This window comes from Trichoderma asperellum, chromosome 2 (genome assembly GCF_020647865.1).
Source record: "Trichoderma asperellum chromosome 2, complete sequence".
Lineage (NCBI taxonomy): Eukaryota > Fungi > Ascomycota > Sordariomycetes > Hypocreales > Hypocreaceae > Trichoderma > Trichoderma asperellum.
In genome coordinates, this window is record NC_089416.1 from 95,581 (window position 1) to 109,061 (window position 13,481).

General features: G+C 46.6%; 4 protein-coding genes across 4 annotated transcripts; 2 read left to right on the top strand and 2 right to left on the bottom strand.

Annotated features, from left to right (window-relative positions):
* Positions 1 to 1,000: 1,000 nt before the first annotated feature.
* On the bottom strand, positions 1,001 to 3,435 carry TrAFT101_002334 (uncharacterized protein). Its single transcript, XM_024909125.2, has one exon. It carries the CDS (start codon positions 3,218 to 3,220, stop codon positions 1,217 to 1,219), a length of 2,004 nt encoding a protein of 667 aa, XP_024754810.2. The 5' UTR covers positions 3,221 to 3,435; the 3' UTR covers positions 1,001 to 1,216.
* A 74-nt stretch (positions 3,436 to 3,509) lies between these two features.
* On the bottom strand, positions 3,510 to 6,169 carry TrAFT101_002335 (uncharacterized protein; the record flags this gene model as incomplete). The annotated part of the gene is made up of 5 exons (XM_066126573.1): positions 3,510 to 4,446; positions 4,524 to 4,688; positions 4,761 to 5,019; positions 5,099 to 5,543; positions 5,619 to 6,169. The coding sequence occupies 5 exons, from the start codon at positions 6,167 to 6,169 to the stop codon at positions 4,151 to 4,153; spliced, it is 1,716 nt and encodes a 571-aa protein (XP_065982676.1). The 3' UTR covers positions 3,510 to 4,150.
* A 798-nt stretch (positions 6,170 to 6,967) lies between these two features.
* On the top strand, positions 6,968 to 8,927 carry TrAFT101_002336 (uncharacterized protein). The gene is made up of 2 exons (XM_024902184.2): positions 6,968 to 7,111; positions 7,182 to 8,927. The coding sequence occupies exons 1-2, from the start codon at positions 7,062 to 7,064 to the stop codon at positions 8,671 to 8,673; spliced, it is 1,542 nt and encodes a 513-aa protein (XP_024754808.2). The 5' UTR covers positions 6,968 to 7,061; the 3' UTR covers positions 8,674 to 8,927.
* A 2,012-nt stretch (positions 8,928 to 10,939) lies between these two features.
* Positions 10,940 to 12,332, top strand: TrAFT101_002337 (uncharacterized protein; the record flags this gene model as incomplete). The annotated part of the gene is made up of 4 exons (XM_066126574.1): positions 10,940 to 11,353; positions 11,417 to 11,552; positions 11,620 to 11,999; positions 12,060 to 12,332. The coding sequence occupies 4 exons, from the start codon at positions 10,940 to 10,942 to the stop codon at positions 12,330 to 12,332; spliced, it is 1,203 nt and encodes a 400-aa protein (XP_065982677.1).
* Positions 12,333 to 13,481: the final 1,149 nt, after the last annotated feature.

Sequence of the window (13,481 nt, forward strand, 5' to 3'; positions counted from 1 at the left end):
CCCGCTGCTGTTGCCACGCGATGGGGAATCATCTAGACAGGTTTACAGAAATTGAATCCTGCCAAGAATTTCTGCATCACACTTGCCGTTGGTCAAATAGTCAGCGGCTCGTCTGGAACTCCCGCTAACTCTGACGGCACTTGTAAGGCCAAATTTGTCGTCAGTGGGGATTCCTGCGCATCCACGGCGACAAAGTGCGGGCTTAAGGCGGCAGACTTTACCACGACTGCACAGCGATGACGAGACCTTTTATTCGACTATGGTGGTCGGCCAGCCAGTTTGCTGCGTTCATGCAATATTGTTTGATATTAACCCCCCCCCCCCCCCAGGGCTGCAGCGATATCATAGTCTTCAACCACAAGGGCGTGATTGGCGAATCTTATGACAAATCCCAAGATTTGCTCAATCATCTCAAGGTGCTGCGGGTCATTGGCTCCCTGGACTCTCAGCTCAACATTGCAGATGTGGCTGATGCAGCTGCTCTGCCAGTCTTGACGATGGCCTGTGCCGTGGCAGGCAGGGGAGGGTTGTCAAGCAGGCGGATAGAATTGCAAACCAAGGGCGAGAGTAGGTGATTGCCAACTTTTTCGGCGCCATTCTCTTCTTCATCCCCTCTGTAGCAGAAGCAGTGGATAGTAGTATAGCTGCTATCCGCTCTGCCTTGTCGCTCGCTACTGAAGGCAAACTTTCTTCACCACCTAGGCCTATGTATTCCACAATATGCGAGTGCATCATCAGTGATTTATAACGATAGAAGCTGTTATAATATAAAATAGCTGTCTTAACTTTTCATCCAAAGACAAAAATAAAGAGGGTTATTTAGTATTTTAAGAAGAAGAAATTACGTTATTTATAGTTAGCACATAAATAATTAAAATATTATAAAAATACAACATAAATTATGCAAATAAAAAAGAAAAAAGAGTATAATCAACATACACTATAATGTAATAAAAAGTATTATATAATAAAAATAAATACTATATTATAATAAAGAGCAGTATACTGTAGCGAATTGACATATTATAGCGGATAAACGCTATATTATATTAGATAAACGATCTATTGTAATAAATAAGCACTGTATTTCAGCAGATAACTGCAGTAACTGGGGCAATACAGTAGAAAGCACTGTATTATAGTAGAAAGTTTAAGAACATTCAACGAAATCAACCTGCTTGGATACCGGGTAGGCTTAAGCTAGAATATACTACTGTTATTTGTTCTGGCTTAAAATAACATCTGCTGCCTTTTCGCCAACCATGTAAGTCGATACTGCAGTAAATGTCCCTGGAATTCTCGGGTAAACAGACGCATCTACTACTCTCAGCCCCTTGACACCTCGCACACGGAAGCTTGAATCTAAAACTGCCATGGGGTCACCGTCTGCCCCAATAGGACACGTCGAAGAAGCATGATGGCCCCATGCAGTATCCTTGGCATACATCTCAACATCGGCAGTAGACTGAATATTTGCTCCTGGCAGAATCTCATCCACCTGGACAAGCTGTCTTTTGAAAGCGTCACGCGCAACGCCAATAGCTTCACGGATGGCCATTAAATCAGCTGCATAGTTGCCGCTTCCGGTATCGAAGTAGTTGTAGACAATTTCAGGAGTATCTAGAGGGTCAGCGGATAGCAGCTTGACATGCCCAGCGTTATTGCGTGGATGACCCTTAAGTATGGCCCAGGTGAAGAGGTCGTGTTCAGAAGTAATGTTATAACTGTATCCGGGGAAATAGCCGCGAAAGTTGACGGGTCCGCCGAAGAGGAAGGCATCGTATTCACTTGCCTCTGAAGATCTCATCAACATGGCTGCTGCGAAACCATTTGAAACGTAGGTTCCTCGATCGCCAAGGATAGGATGCTGCCAGCGGTCGAGGCACGGATCGGTGTCAGAAAATGTACAGCCCTCAAGGAACGTCCAGTTAGATGGGACACGGCCCTGGACAGCAACTTCATAGTGGTCTTGGAGATTGGTTCCTACGCCAGGCAGATCCTTGACAACCTTGATACCGAACTTCTTGAGTTCGTCCGCTGGGCCCACACCGCTGAGCTTCAGAATTTGGGGAGAGTTATACGTCCCACCCGCGACAATAACTTCCTTGGAGGCAGTAACTGAACCAGGGGTGCCTTTAGTAGAAGACTTTGATCGTGGACTGGCTTTGTAAAGGTACGCTCCGTCAAGGAACTCAACGCCCGTAGCGCGAGGTTCATCACCCAATTCATCAAAGACGACTTTGGTTACATGGCAGTTCATCCTCACATCAAGAGGATACTTCTTACTACCGTCCCAGTTCTTGGCATCCCGAACGGCAACCACAAACTCTCGCGAACCGTATCTCTGTCCATTACCAGCAGAAAGCGTAATCTGGAAATACCCACCGTCCTTATCCCGACTTTCTGAGTCTTCGTTGGCATCACCAAGGAGGACATTAAGTAAATTTGGCAGCAACTTGGTGTAATTTCCTAGCGCAAAACTACCTCCAGTAATCATACTGAGCAACTTGGGATCCTCAAGAGGAATCGTAAGCGGTGCGCGATCTGTGTCCAACCACCCACTGTAGCCATGACCCTTGGCAAGAGGCAGCAGGTACTTGTTATTTTCCATCCTGACGAAGTACTTTCGCATATTATCGGGGGACCAAGAATCGTCACCAGTCAGTGAAGCAATGAATTGGAAGTCCGAGCGATGCGGGTAGATCGCCACAAGTGCATTGTGGGCAGTACATCCACCTAGTGTTCCAGTACGAGGATACAGTGTTCCAAGCATCTTTGAACCAAGAGGGGGATCCAACCCGGTGTATATCTGTCCATCTGGCGTCTCATACGAAGTCTTGTAGTCGCGCGCTTGTCGAGCATCATCTGCATAGTGTCGCACGAAAAAGTTCCAAGCAAGTTTCTCATCTTCTGATGATTTTGCAGAGTACGCAGGCACAGTGTAGTTTGGGTTGTTCCCCTGGTCGTCGCCGGCTTCAATGAGAAGCGTTTTGTGCCCGGCCAGGGCCAGTCGCGCGGCTAGTGGACCGCCACCGGCCCCGGAACCAACGACGACGTATTCATAGCCGGTGAGAGTAACGGCATTGGCAACAGATGTCAGGAAGGTGAAGCCTAGGAAGGCAGCTTGCCATAAGGGATGCATCATAGTCTTTTCGTTTTCAACCCGAGGATGGAAGCCTGACCTCGATCCCGTCCGCAAAACGGCAAACGACAAATACATATAGATGGACTGAAGACTTTCTGGCTAATATGCCGCTTAAAATTAAGCCTCTCCCTAGTAAACAAGATCTGTTATTGCTGGTTCAGCCGAGGTGGTGTCTAATATCGCTGTAAATCTAGCATCGGCCTAAACGAACAGTTGTGGGTCTGCAAATTACAAGTTCTCCAACAAACGCAGGGAGTAATACTTAGCCTAGCTCATTCGAGAGAAATGCAAGCCAAAAGTTCGTCTTCCAACAGTGGATCTAATATTCGGGTTCTTTGGAAATAGGATGGCCAAGTGTCTTAGCAGCTATTATTACCAATGACGTATCCTCGCCTGTCTTGTCGAGCTGTGCCCGCCAGTATTTCAAGCATTCACACCTACTATTATTTCGCTCGCTCCTCCGCTCATAAGGACGAGCGGATGACAAGTTTGCGAATCCTCCTAAATAAAAGCGTCAATCATTCACAAACTTCTGTTGCCATTCTTTCCCAGTCCCCATCCTAGGCAAGGATGGCAATCATCAGCTGTGTACATAACATCTCAAGGGCAGCTTGGTCTGACGCCTATACCCCGCTTTTGCTGATCGGCAGCCACCACTGCTGTTTTTGGGCGGCCTGTGAAGATGCGATCTTCATGAATAATTCATGTCGTTGCTAGGAGCATTACACAGCCATGTGGGTTTCAATTTAAAAGTCGGGGATGTGATGGTTCCAAGTACTAGTAGTATGTACTTCGGCTGTGCCAGGGGAGGACTTGTCGGATAATTATGTAGTATAAGTCCAGCTGTAATAACGTCGACCGTGATAGATGAGGGTAGTCGGCATCATGGCAATTACTATATATTTCGGACTTGATTCCGAATTCTTGTTGAGACTCTAGGGTGTTGAACCGTAACAGCTCGCTATTAAATAACTCTCTAAGGCATCCGCACAGCGTCTCTCTACCTCAGTACATGACCTCAGTCCCGTTCGGGAGCGTATAGCCTACCATGATAAAGTCCCGCACTATAGCTGTCCCGTTAGCTAGTAGCGCCGTCTGAGCCGGCGTGCATGTTTCCATAATGTCCCACGTATAGCATAGTGGCTCTGAAGGCCTCGGTACTATGTTTTTAATGCTGAAGCTGCTGTTTGGCCCTACGGTAGAGTATTTAGCCCCGGGGAGAACCTGGCCCGTCGCGATGTCTAGGCCAGCCATAGCACGGGAAAAGATACGGTACGCTGTCTCGGGCTGGTAGTATGGGACTGGAAGGAAGAGATTATGTTAGCCACTGCGGTATATAGTATGGGTGAGGTGGGAAAAAAAGAGGGATTAGGCATACCCTGGTGCCCTGCATCAAAGACCCGCGAGAACGAAAGGTTCCCGTGCTGGCGCACTACGCCACCTATATAGCTGTCATTGGTGCTGATACTGGCATAGCCAGCGGATCGGAAACTTGCGGATGACGATGATTGAATAGCTAGGCTAATTTGTTCACCACCGAACCCTAAAAGAGAGAAGGAGTCTGTCAGCGTAACGCTTCTTCAAAGTCAGTAATAGTGAACTAGAATAAACGGACAGTTACACTGATAGTCCCTATCGCCATAGACAAGCGCGACCCTAATGCCACTATCAAGCAGTCCTCCCAGGAGCTCGAGGTTGTGCCCCCGGATGAAATCGCCTGTCTGTAGAAAAACCTGGGCCACAGCAGACGAGAGGCCTGTGAAGTTAAGCGGCACACCAAGCGCGAGCTGTGTCTCGCGCGAGTTTAGATAACCTGCCGCAAACTTGGGCGGAAACGAGTCTGGCGCTAACTGAGTGAAGTCAAATTGGTCATGCTGCAGCAAGGCTATCTATTAGCGATTTGCGTTTCCAAGAGCGTGCGCGCTTTGTCATATAATATAGATGTATTCTTACCCCTTTAGAGTTAAAGGGCTGCAATATGGGCCCAAAACAGAACTTGTATGCTGTCTCGCAAGCTTGGTTAACTCTCTTATTGTTTCCCCAACCCTCCGGGTCCAGCTCATTAGCCAGGCATCGACAAGCGTCGGTTAAGTAGAGACACTGGGGCACAGCAGCCAAGGCATCCTGGTACTCAGTGTTGTTAATGACTTGCAAACCGTAGGTATTGTTATATGCGAAGACAGGGTATAACGGCGTCTGGACACTGTTATCAATACAAGCGTTTACCAAGCCGATAACATCGATATGCAAAGGGATAGCGGCTGTCATCGAGGCATTCTCAGTAGCAATGACATCATTCTGAGTGGTGATATAGCCAGCTAGGGTCGGGACGTAGTGACCGCCATATGACTCTCCCCAGAGGCTTAGATGGTTGTCTTTTAACTTGTATTCGGGGAACCTGCCGCTACATGTTAGACCCTACCTATGATTGTGGCATAGAATACAAGTAATAGGCGGGAAGCGGGTTTCTCACTCTTGTATCCAGGTCTGCAAAAAATACCAGCTCGTTCTCGCCGCGGTGAAGCTTGTATTGGCTGTCAGGGCAACGCTCTGAGATGCAAATGTCCCTGGAACGGCAGTTATCGTATCTTGAGATAGATCTGCAAGAGAGAGGTTCTTGGGGGTAACAGCGAATGGCGACTTCGGCTCGTTAATAGTACCGTTAATAAGCGAGTCATACGAGAAGCCAACCTGGACAGGCTGGTCTAGATATAGCATATTAGCGTCATTATTCCATGACCATGGGTTCAGCACTGTCCCCCTCGAGTCCGCGAGGACAGAGCATGGCCCGTTTTCCCCTAATGCCGCTACAACTGATGGAGAACCCGGGCCACCCTGCAGCCAAAGGGAGAGTGGCGCATTCTCAGGATCGTCACGAGCCTCAAAGAACCAGAAAAAGGAGTGGATAGGGTAGCCCTGGCCCGGGATGAGATTAGGAGGAAGGTTGACATATCCACTAAAGGCTTTAACGTCTGGGGTTGTCTCGCAGATTTGGGTCTGTTGAGGATCGGATATTAGCAACATTATATATGGGATACCTTGGGTGATGGAGGCTTGCATGCTTATAGGAGATAGAGACGCCAGGGAATAAGGTGCTCGGGATGGTTGTAAAGCCCTCGGGAGTCGGTGGAAGCAATGCAGCTAATGCAAGTGGTGATAGAAGAAACAGCCAACGGCCGGATGCTATATCACGATGCATAATGTATAAAAAAAGCAATTCCGATATTCAAGAGAAAGTAAGTGGCAGAGTATAGAAGAAAGTGAATTGAATACTGTACATCTCAAGAGGAGAACCACGCGTTATAAAAGAAATTCTCTTGGTAGCGGTTTATCCTATCCTGAAGAAAGCTATTCAGGCAGCGTCTATAAGATTCCTAGATAGGGGGCGGCTATGTAGACAACATCTATAGGAAAGGAAGCACTACGAAACTTGTGCGGTATGCCCAGCCAAGGCTGAAAAATAAGCAGGACACCGTTTAAGCTATGTGTATAACTTAAGCTGGACATCTAGCATGAGTGTTACTCTTGCTTGAATGCCCCACTATCACTGACTTAATACCTACCAAGGCAACTACTGCAGGGAAGCTTATTTCCAATTAGTACCACTACATACCAGATAGGCCTACGGAATACATAGGCATCAATCAATTCGGATTTGCCCCACTATCTATAATTCCCCACTTTCCCCAAGGTAGCACTTGCAGCCGGAGCAGACATAGCGCTTACTAGCCTTGGATAAGGGGTATAACCAAGTGTGTCTGCTAAAGTCTCGGTTCTTGCAATTAAAAGTCTTGTCCAACCCTCTAAAAAGTTGACGAGGCTTAATTTTACCATAGGAACATCACAAGCCTCATACGGTGGTTCGGACACGCCCCACTTGTTTGGTTGACTCTGTCTCCCTCATTCAGCCATCGAGATGCCCAGAAAGGGGTCGCAGAAGGTCAAGACAGGATGTTTAACATGCAAGTACGTCTACCTACATATGCTCAGGAAGCAAGATTATAACACGAGCCATTAATTAATGATCTCAAACAAGGATACGAAAGATCAAATGCGACGAGGCCAAACCTCATTGTCTGAGGTGCACGAGTACACAGAGAATTTGTGATGGCTATGCACCTGAGGCTTACCGGACTCACTCTTGGGATGAGCTTCTAAGTTCGAATGCTATTATCCCTTCTCCAAGTAATGGTCGCAGCAATCGGGAAGGCAGAGCCATTGACTTTTTTCTCCATGTGGCCGCCCCCAACCTATCGAATTACCCTGATAAGGAATTCTGGACACGCCTCGTTCCAATGGCTTGCCAGCAAGAGCCCGCCGTTCGTCATGCAGCCATCGCTATCAGCTCCATCTACGAGCAGCTCAGGGACGGTCGATCGGATGCTCTCGACTACCCCGGCGGCCGATTCGCCCTCAGCCACTACCACCAGGCCCTGTCACACCTCACCCGCAAGTCAAACAGTGAGTTCACGATGCTGTTCCTCTGTATTCTCTTCGTGTGCATAGAGACCCTGCAGAAGAATGTACCCGCCGCCATCGAACATTGCAGGCATGGTATAACAATTTTGAACAATGCAACGATGACGCCCTGGGTCCGGGAGAAACTTACGCCTATGTTTGTCCGATTGAGTATCTTTCCCTTTTTTTTCGGCAGCACGGTCACTACGTTTCCTTCCCTAAGCGACCTGGTGACTGGTGCCACAGCTCCATATACTACGCTCGAAGAAAGCCTGTCTGCTTTAGAGCTCCTCCAGGCACGGTCTGTCCGGTTCATACGCTCCAGCGACACGTACAGGCAAGGAATCATGTACAGGGTGGAATTTCCAAACAATCTCCATCAAGAGCAGTCCGCAATTCTTGCAGCGCTGGGCCAATGGCTTCATGACTTTTCAATCTTTAGAGAAGCGTACCCGCCTACTTCCCACGACGCCAAAGCCCCGTACTTAGGAACACTGATCAAAGGCCTTGTCTGCAAAATATGGGTGGGAGGCGTGCTTGACAAAACTGAAATGGGTTATGATAATCAACTGGCCTCCTTCAAGGCAGTCGTCGATGCCGCGGAAAAAATTATCTCATTGCTCCCACCAGCGCAAACCCTGTACTCTAAGTCTAAGTTTACATTCGGGATGGGTTATATGCCACCCTTATATCTGGTAGTGATCAAGTGCCGAAACTTGAACATTCGACGTGCAGCCCTCAAGGCCATGGTCAGCCTCGCAACATGCCAAGAAAATTTATGGGATCTCTCGGTAATGTCTGCTACCGGCCGGCGCGTCATCGAATTGGAGCATGGTATCAACCTTGAGACATTCGATAGAGAAGATCTGCCAGATGCACACGTGTTTGTCCCTCCTGATGAGATGCGCATCCGCGATTCGATTATCACGAAATCGAGAGAAACGCAAATTGATGCATCCAAGCAGAGCACGCGATACATGCTGGTTTCCTTCCTATTCGCGACTTTGGCAGGATTCAGCTTCGTGGATGAGTGGCTTCCAATCGGCCCAGTGCCCACTTCCTCGACATAGTCTCATATACGTTCGCTGGCTTTCCTTGAGGCATAGACTTATGGGCGACACAATATGTATATGGTGCTTGAGGGTGGCGTGTTCACTTACAATATGACTTATGATGAGGAGCGCTGACTGGTTGGTTTTTTTTTTTTTTTTTTGTTTGGTAGATTCTGGAAACTTGGAGTTAAACCTTTCATATTGAGGAAGTCCAGCGCTAGATAAGAGAGACCTCGAACTATACGAATAACACCCAGTTGATAGAGATGGCGTTCTGAAGATATGATATAATATAGATAGCAACTCCTAAGAGATTTTTTTTTTTTTTTTTTTTTTTTTTTTTGATGCTAATCGACTTGAATAACCGGACAGTTTGCATGAGAAGATTGGGAAGCCGGCGGTATCTGGGCTCTATCAGGTCCCTCGGGGCCGATAGAGCGTAACTTGCATGACCCGAGCGCAAGATCTGACAATATGCATATTTTCGACTTAGGCATAGCCGAGTGTACGGATCAGTTCAAGGTCCCCACAATTCATACCTATTAGCTTAGGTATTTACGATGGCGAGTATTGAGCACTTAATTATCATTATGAACAACCCAAAGATAAGATATCATTATAGGCGAGCTTGAAATTCCGAAGTCAACCGACATTTGACAAAAACCCCTTTATTTGTGGCGCGGTTTAAGAAGAAATCTTCCGTCGCTGAAAGCTGTTGTGTTTTGAACAGGGGTTCTGATTCTCGCAATCACTAGTACCGTAGCTAAATGTTTCTTTTAAACCGAGCCAAGCTACTTATTCCATTTGTCCTTTCTCCGAGGCCTTATGTATATTGCTTTGGCAAGGGGTGATACATATACCGCGTTATTAATTCACTTGGAGATCGGTGAGAGGGGCCATAGGCGACGTAAACCACTTCTAGCGGCCGAGGATCAGTACTATGACTATGGTTTCCAAGGGGGAATCTCATCAGTGAGCCGCAATTGTGAGGCTGGTACATGCAGTAAAGTGGTAGACTAACTGTAGAAGGCTTGGGAGTATTTGTAGAACAGCGATCCTGTTGCTTTGACGACACCGTTAAGCCAGGAGCCAGCTGCGGGTTCCCTATTCAACTGATTAGTTCGGACCTGCCCCACTATCCCGCAGGATGCTGGTGGCATTGAACTTTGAAACAGTGGATGATGATTTAGGGGCCAGATTTCTAATAATAATGCATATGACACGGGATCTTTGCTATAAAAAGATTCTGACTTTATACTCTACGCATTGGACGGAGCTTAAGAGTTTCCAAAAGCCCAAAATAGGAACGAGACGCGGCTGCCATTCAACACGTCGGCTTTGGCCTATTTCATTGCCAGACTCCATTCTATGGCTTCCTTCTTGATACCCAGAAGGGGTAACCATCCAGGAGATAATTATAGCTCCTGCACTTCCGGCAAGCGTTTCAGCACTGGTACCATTTAGTCTAGAGCTCAGACACGATTGCAATAAAATGCAAGTTGCTACCCCTTGCCTACTCATCTACGCTGATCAGAAGTTTTCGCTACACCTCTTCTTAACGGTCTGCGAGAGAGATTTCCGCTATTCGTCATGTACTTATCACTGTCACCATCTGCAAACTGCTAACAGCTTTATCACAGCCAAGAGGACCTTCGAGACCTTCAGTACCATCTGCTATTGGTCGGCTTAATGTAGAGTCAGCATAAGTTTCCGTATCAGGCATTCAAGAGAGAGGAATTGCCTGATGCTAGGACACTATATCACAGGATGTTATGCAGATCAAGGATGTAATAGTTTCAAGTCGCGAAGATATACAGTACAACGCGTCCAGGAAACGTATATGGTTCACAAAGGTTTCATTTCTCTTCTCGATTTCAGAAGTTCAATTTTGTGGACGAGTGATTTGCGGTCGGCTCTGAGAAGCCTCTTTCAATGCCACCTCTTAAATATCATTTGCGTGTTATGACTCCATCCAAGGATAAATTCAAGGGGTCTGGAGTGAGGGGGAGAGCATTGTTCCTAGTCTAGAGTCTCGCGTTTTTCTCACTTCCAGACACCATAACCTGTACCTGATTGGCTGCTTCGGATTATGAGACTGGGATGCGCTCGTGGCTGTGAGGGAGGCTCGGCACGTGAATGGAAACGGTTTACCTTGCCAGCCAGGCGGCTATATTGTTCTTCTGAAGGATATAAAGCTCAAGAAGTAAGTATAATGCGTTTTTCTGTCGCCGTAAGTCTCAACTCTCTCGATCTAACATATGTCGGCTGTCAATTAATGTTTAAGATGATTGTCATTGGTGTTCTCGTCGCCTGCATCATGCCTGCTGCAGTCGAAAGCTTCCATATCCCAACACCCACCGTTTCTATTATTAGAGACGCGGGTTCTGCCTCCCAAAATACTGCAGCAACCATCACATCTTTTCAGTCCGCAGGATCGGACGGCTATTTCACTACTACAAAACACATCACCATTGAAGGTGTCACGAATGATCATGTTACAATTGCGGGGAAAACTATTGACATTGCTATTCCAACCTGCATCCAGACAATAACTCCTGACGCAAATGGCTATGTTCCACCGGGGACCTGTGGTGCCATATGGGATTACTATCCCAACTTCCCTGCTGCCCTTGTATTTGCCTGTATTTTTGGCATCCTCACAATGATACATGTTTGGCAAGCTATTGCGAATAGAAAGGTCAGAATAGTCAATCATTTTTCGCTCCAAACTTGACAGATTCTAATAGGCTATCACGCACAGAAATTTTGCTGGGTCATCATCATGGCGAGCATTTGGGAAACCATTGCCTTTAGTTTCCGCGCCATTAGCACTCGGTATCAGCAGAACACCGCAATCTACCTTATCTTCCAGATATTTATATTGCTGTCTCCTCTGTGTAAGATCGCCCCTCTATATGTTTCCACTCTTATGCTTTTATCATTCCTGACTTCTCTTCTCCTCAGGGGTCAATGCTTTCGATTACATGGTCCTCAGCCGCATGATATACTACTTTCTCAAGTCACATAGTCTACTTTCCGTGCCAGCCACTGCTATTGCAACTATATTTGTGACCCTTGACTTCGTTTCCTTCGTTATCCAGTTAGTCGGGGGTAGCATGGCCGGTCCCACGGCCTCCGCCGAAGATCAGCTTAAGGCGATTCACATCTACATGGGCGGTATTGGACTGCAGCAGTTCTTCATCTTTGTCTTCGCCGCTTTGTCGGCCGCGTTTCAAAGAGAGATGAAACGCCAAGAACACGTTAAGGGAGATGACTCATTAAAGATGCAAAACGGGTGGAAGAGACTACTCTACACACTATATGCCTCTCTGGGCCTAATAACCGTTAGTATAGGGCATGAAGAGGAGCTGAGTGAGTGATGAGCTAAGAAATGGGCCATATAGATCCGCATCACGTTCCGCCTTATCGAATTTTCTCGAGGCTCAGATGTCTCCAACCCTTTGCTCACGTCTGAGGCGTTTTTCTACTTTCTTGAAGCGCTTCCTATGTCGTTGACGATCTTATCATTCAACATCACACATCCTGGAACAATTCTCATTGGGCCTGACTCAGAAATGCCAAGCTTCTTCTCGACCATGAAGGCCTGGCGGCATGGAAGAAGCGGCAAACAGCTACTGCAAGACAGCGATAGCCCGTCCTCGTATATCCGGGAGTAAAGGTAAAATGGGATTAATAGTTGATAATTTGGCCCTGTAGATAGTGTATGCGCAATGCAATCGCAAATTTTGCCTCTCTTGATCACTTTATGTAATAGAGCATATGCTGCTGGGAGTAGCGTTCCTATACCGGCGATTGTGAATACTGTTCATATTGCGACAATTTAAGTAGGAATTTAAGTCAACCTCTAAACCTGGATTCTGTGTTGGCAATGCTAATATAGTGGCTTTATATTATGAATTGTTTTATTTATTCTTAGGAACGAGTTACTGATATGCCGCTACATACAATAATGAAGCCGGCGCAAATCCTGAGACATACGACGCAACTTTCTTTTTATACTTGGCTTCTTACTACTTCATAGCTTAAGTGGATGGCTAAGTAAGTTTATTGTTACCTCTTCAAAATAGGATTTTCTTGCTTTGTAATGAGAGTGATGGTTGATTAATTTGAAACAAGCTCGCTGAATTAATTTTGGGCCTTGCTGCAGCTGGTTAGAGTTTACTGGCGTTGGTTGGTGATATTGAGCCTAAAGCGCGAAGGAGTGGATGGAGCTACTATAAAACTAAACTACAACATTTGAGCAAATATTTGCCATCTACACCGTTGCTCCTTTGTATAAGTAAAAATTGCAAACCTGTAATGCTAATGCTACTCATTAAAAGTACATAAGTAATCGAAAAAGTGCCTTAGGCGATTGACCTCTGCCTCGGGCTGGTACTCCATATGTGCCATCTCATAGTAAAAAATCGTTTTGTGAAAACCAGGTTAGCGCACCACCAAATGCAATGCCTTATTCCCCGCCTCATTTCGTTTTGCAGCAAATCAATAGCATTGAGACCTTGTTGGCCAGTCTGGCCAGCAACTCCATATCTAAGCAGCTTTTTTTTTTCCTTTTTTTTTTTTCTTTCTCATAATAAAAGCTAGACGTACATTTGCGGCCGCCACGTGCAGAATAGTATCGCCAGTATTCTGATTGATGGAGCCGTGTACCGGGAGGAAAGGACTTTTCTCCGGCCTATAAGTATTTTGGACTTTAATCCGGTTATCTCACTCGACGCATTAGTGGTAGACCCAGACCAGCCTAGCAGGCCGTTCAACCACCGTGTCGAGCAGAGTTACCGGGTCATAAATAGTCATTGCGCTTT

Bases quoted from the DNA above. Each gene is read 5' to 3' on its own strand.
- TrAFT101_002336 (XM_024902184.2), top strand. From the start codon at position 7,062: ATGCCCAGAAAGGGGTCGCAGAAGGTCAAGACAGGATGTTTAACATGC. The intron at 7,112-7,181 runs GTACGTCTACCT...ATCTCAAACAAG, and splicing joins ACAGGATGTTTAACATGCAA to GATACGAAAGATCAAATGCG.
- TrAFT101_002334 (XM_024909125.2), bottom strand. From the start codon at position 3,220: ATGTATTTGTCGTTTGCCGTTTTGCGGACGGGATCGAGGTCAGGCTTC.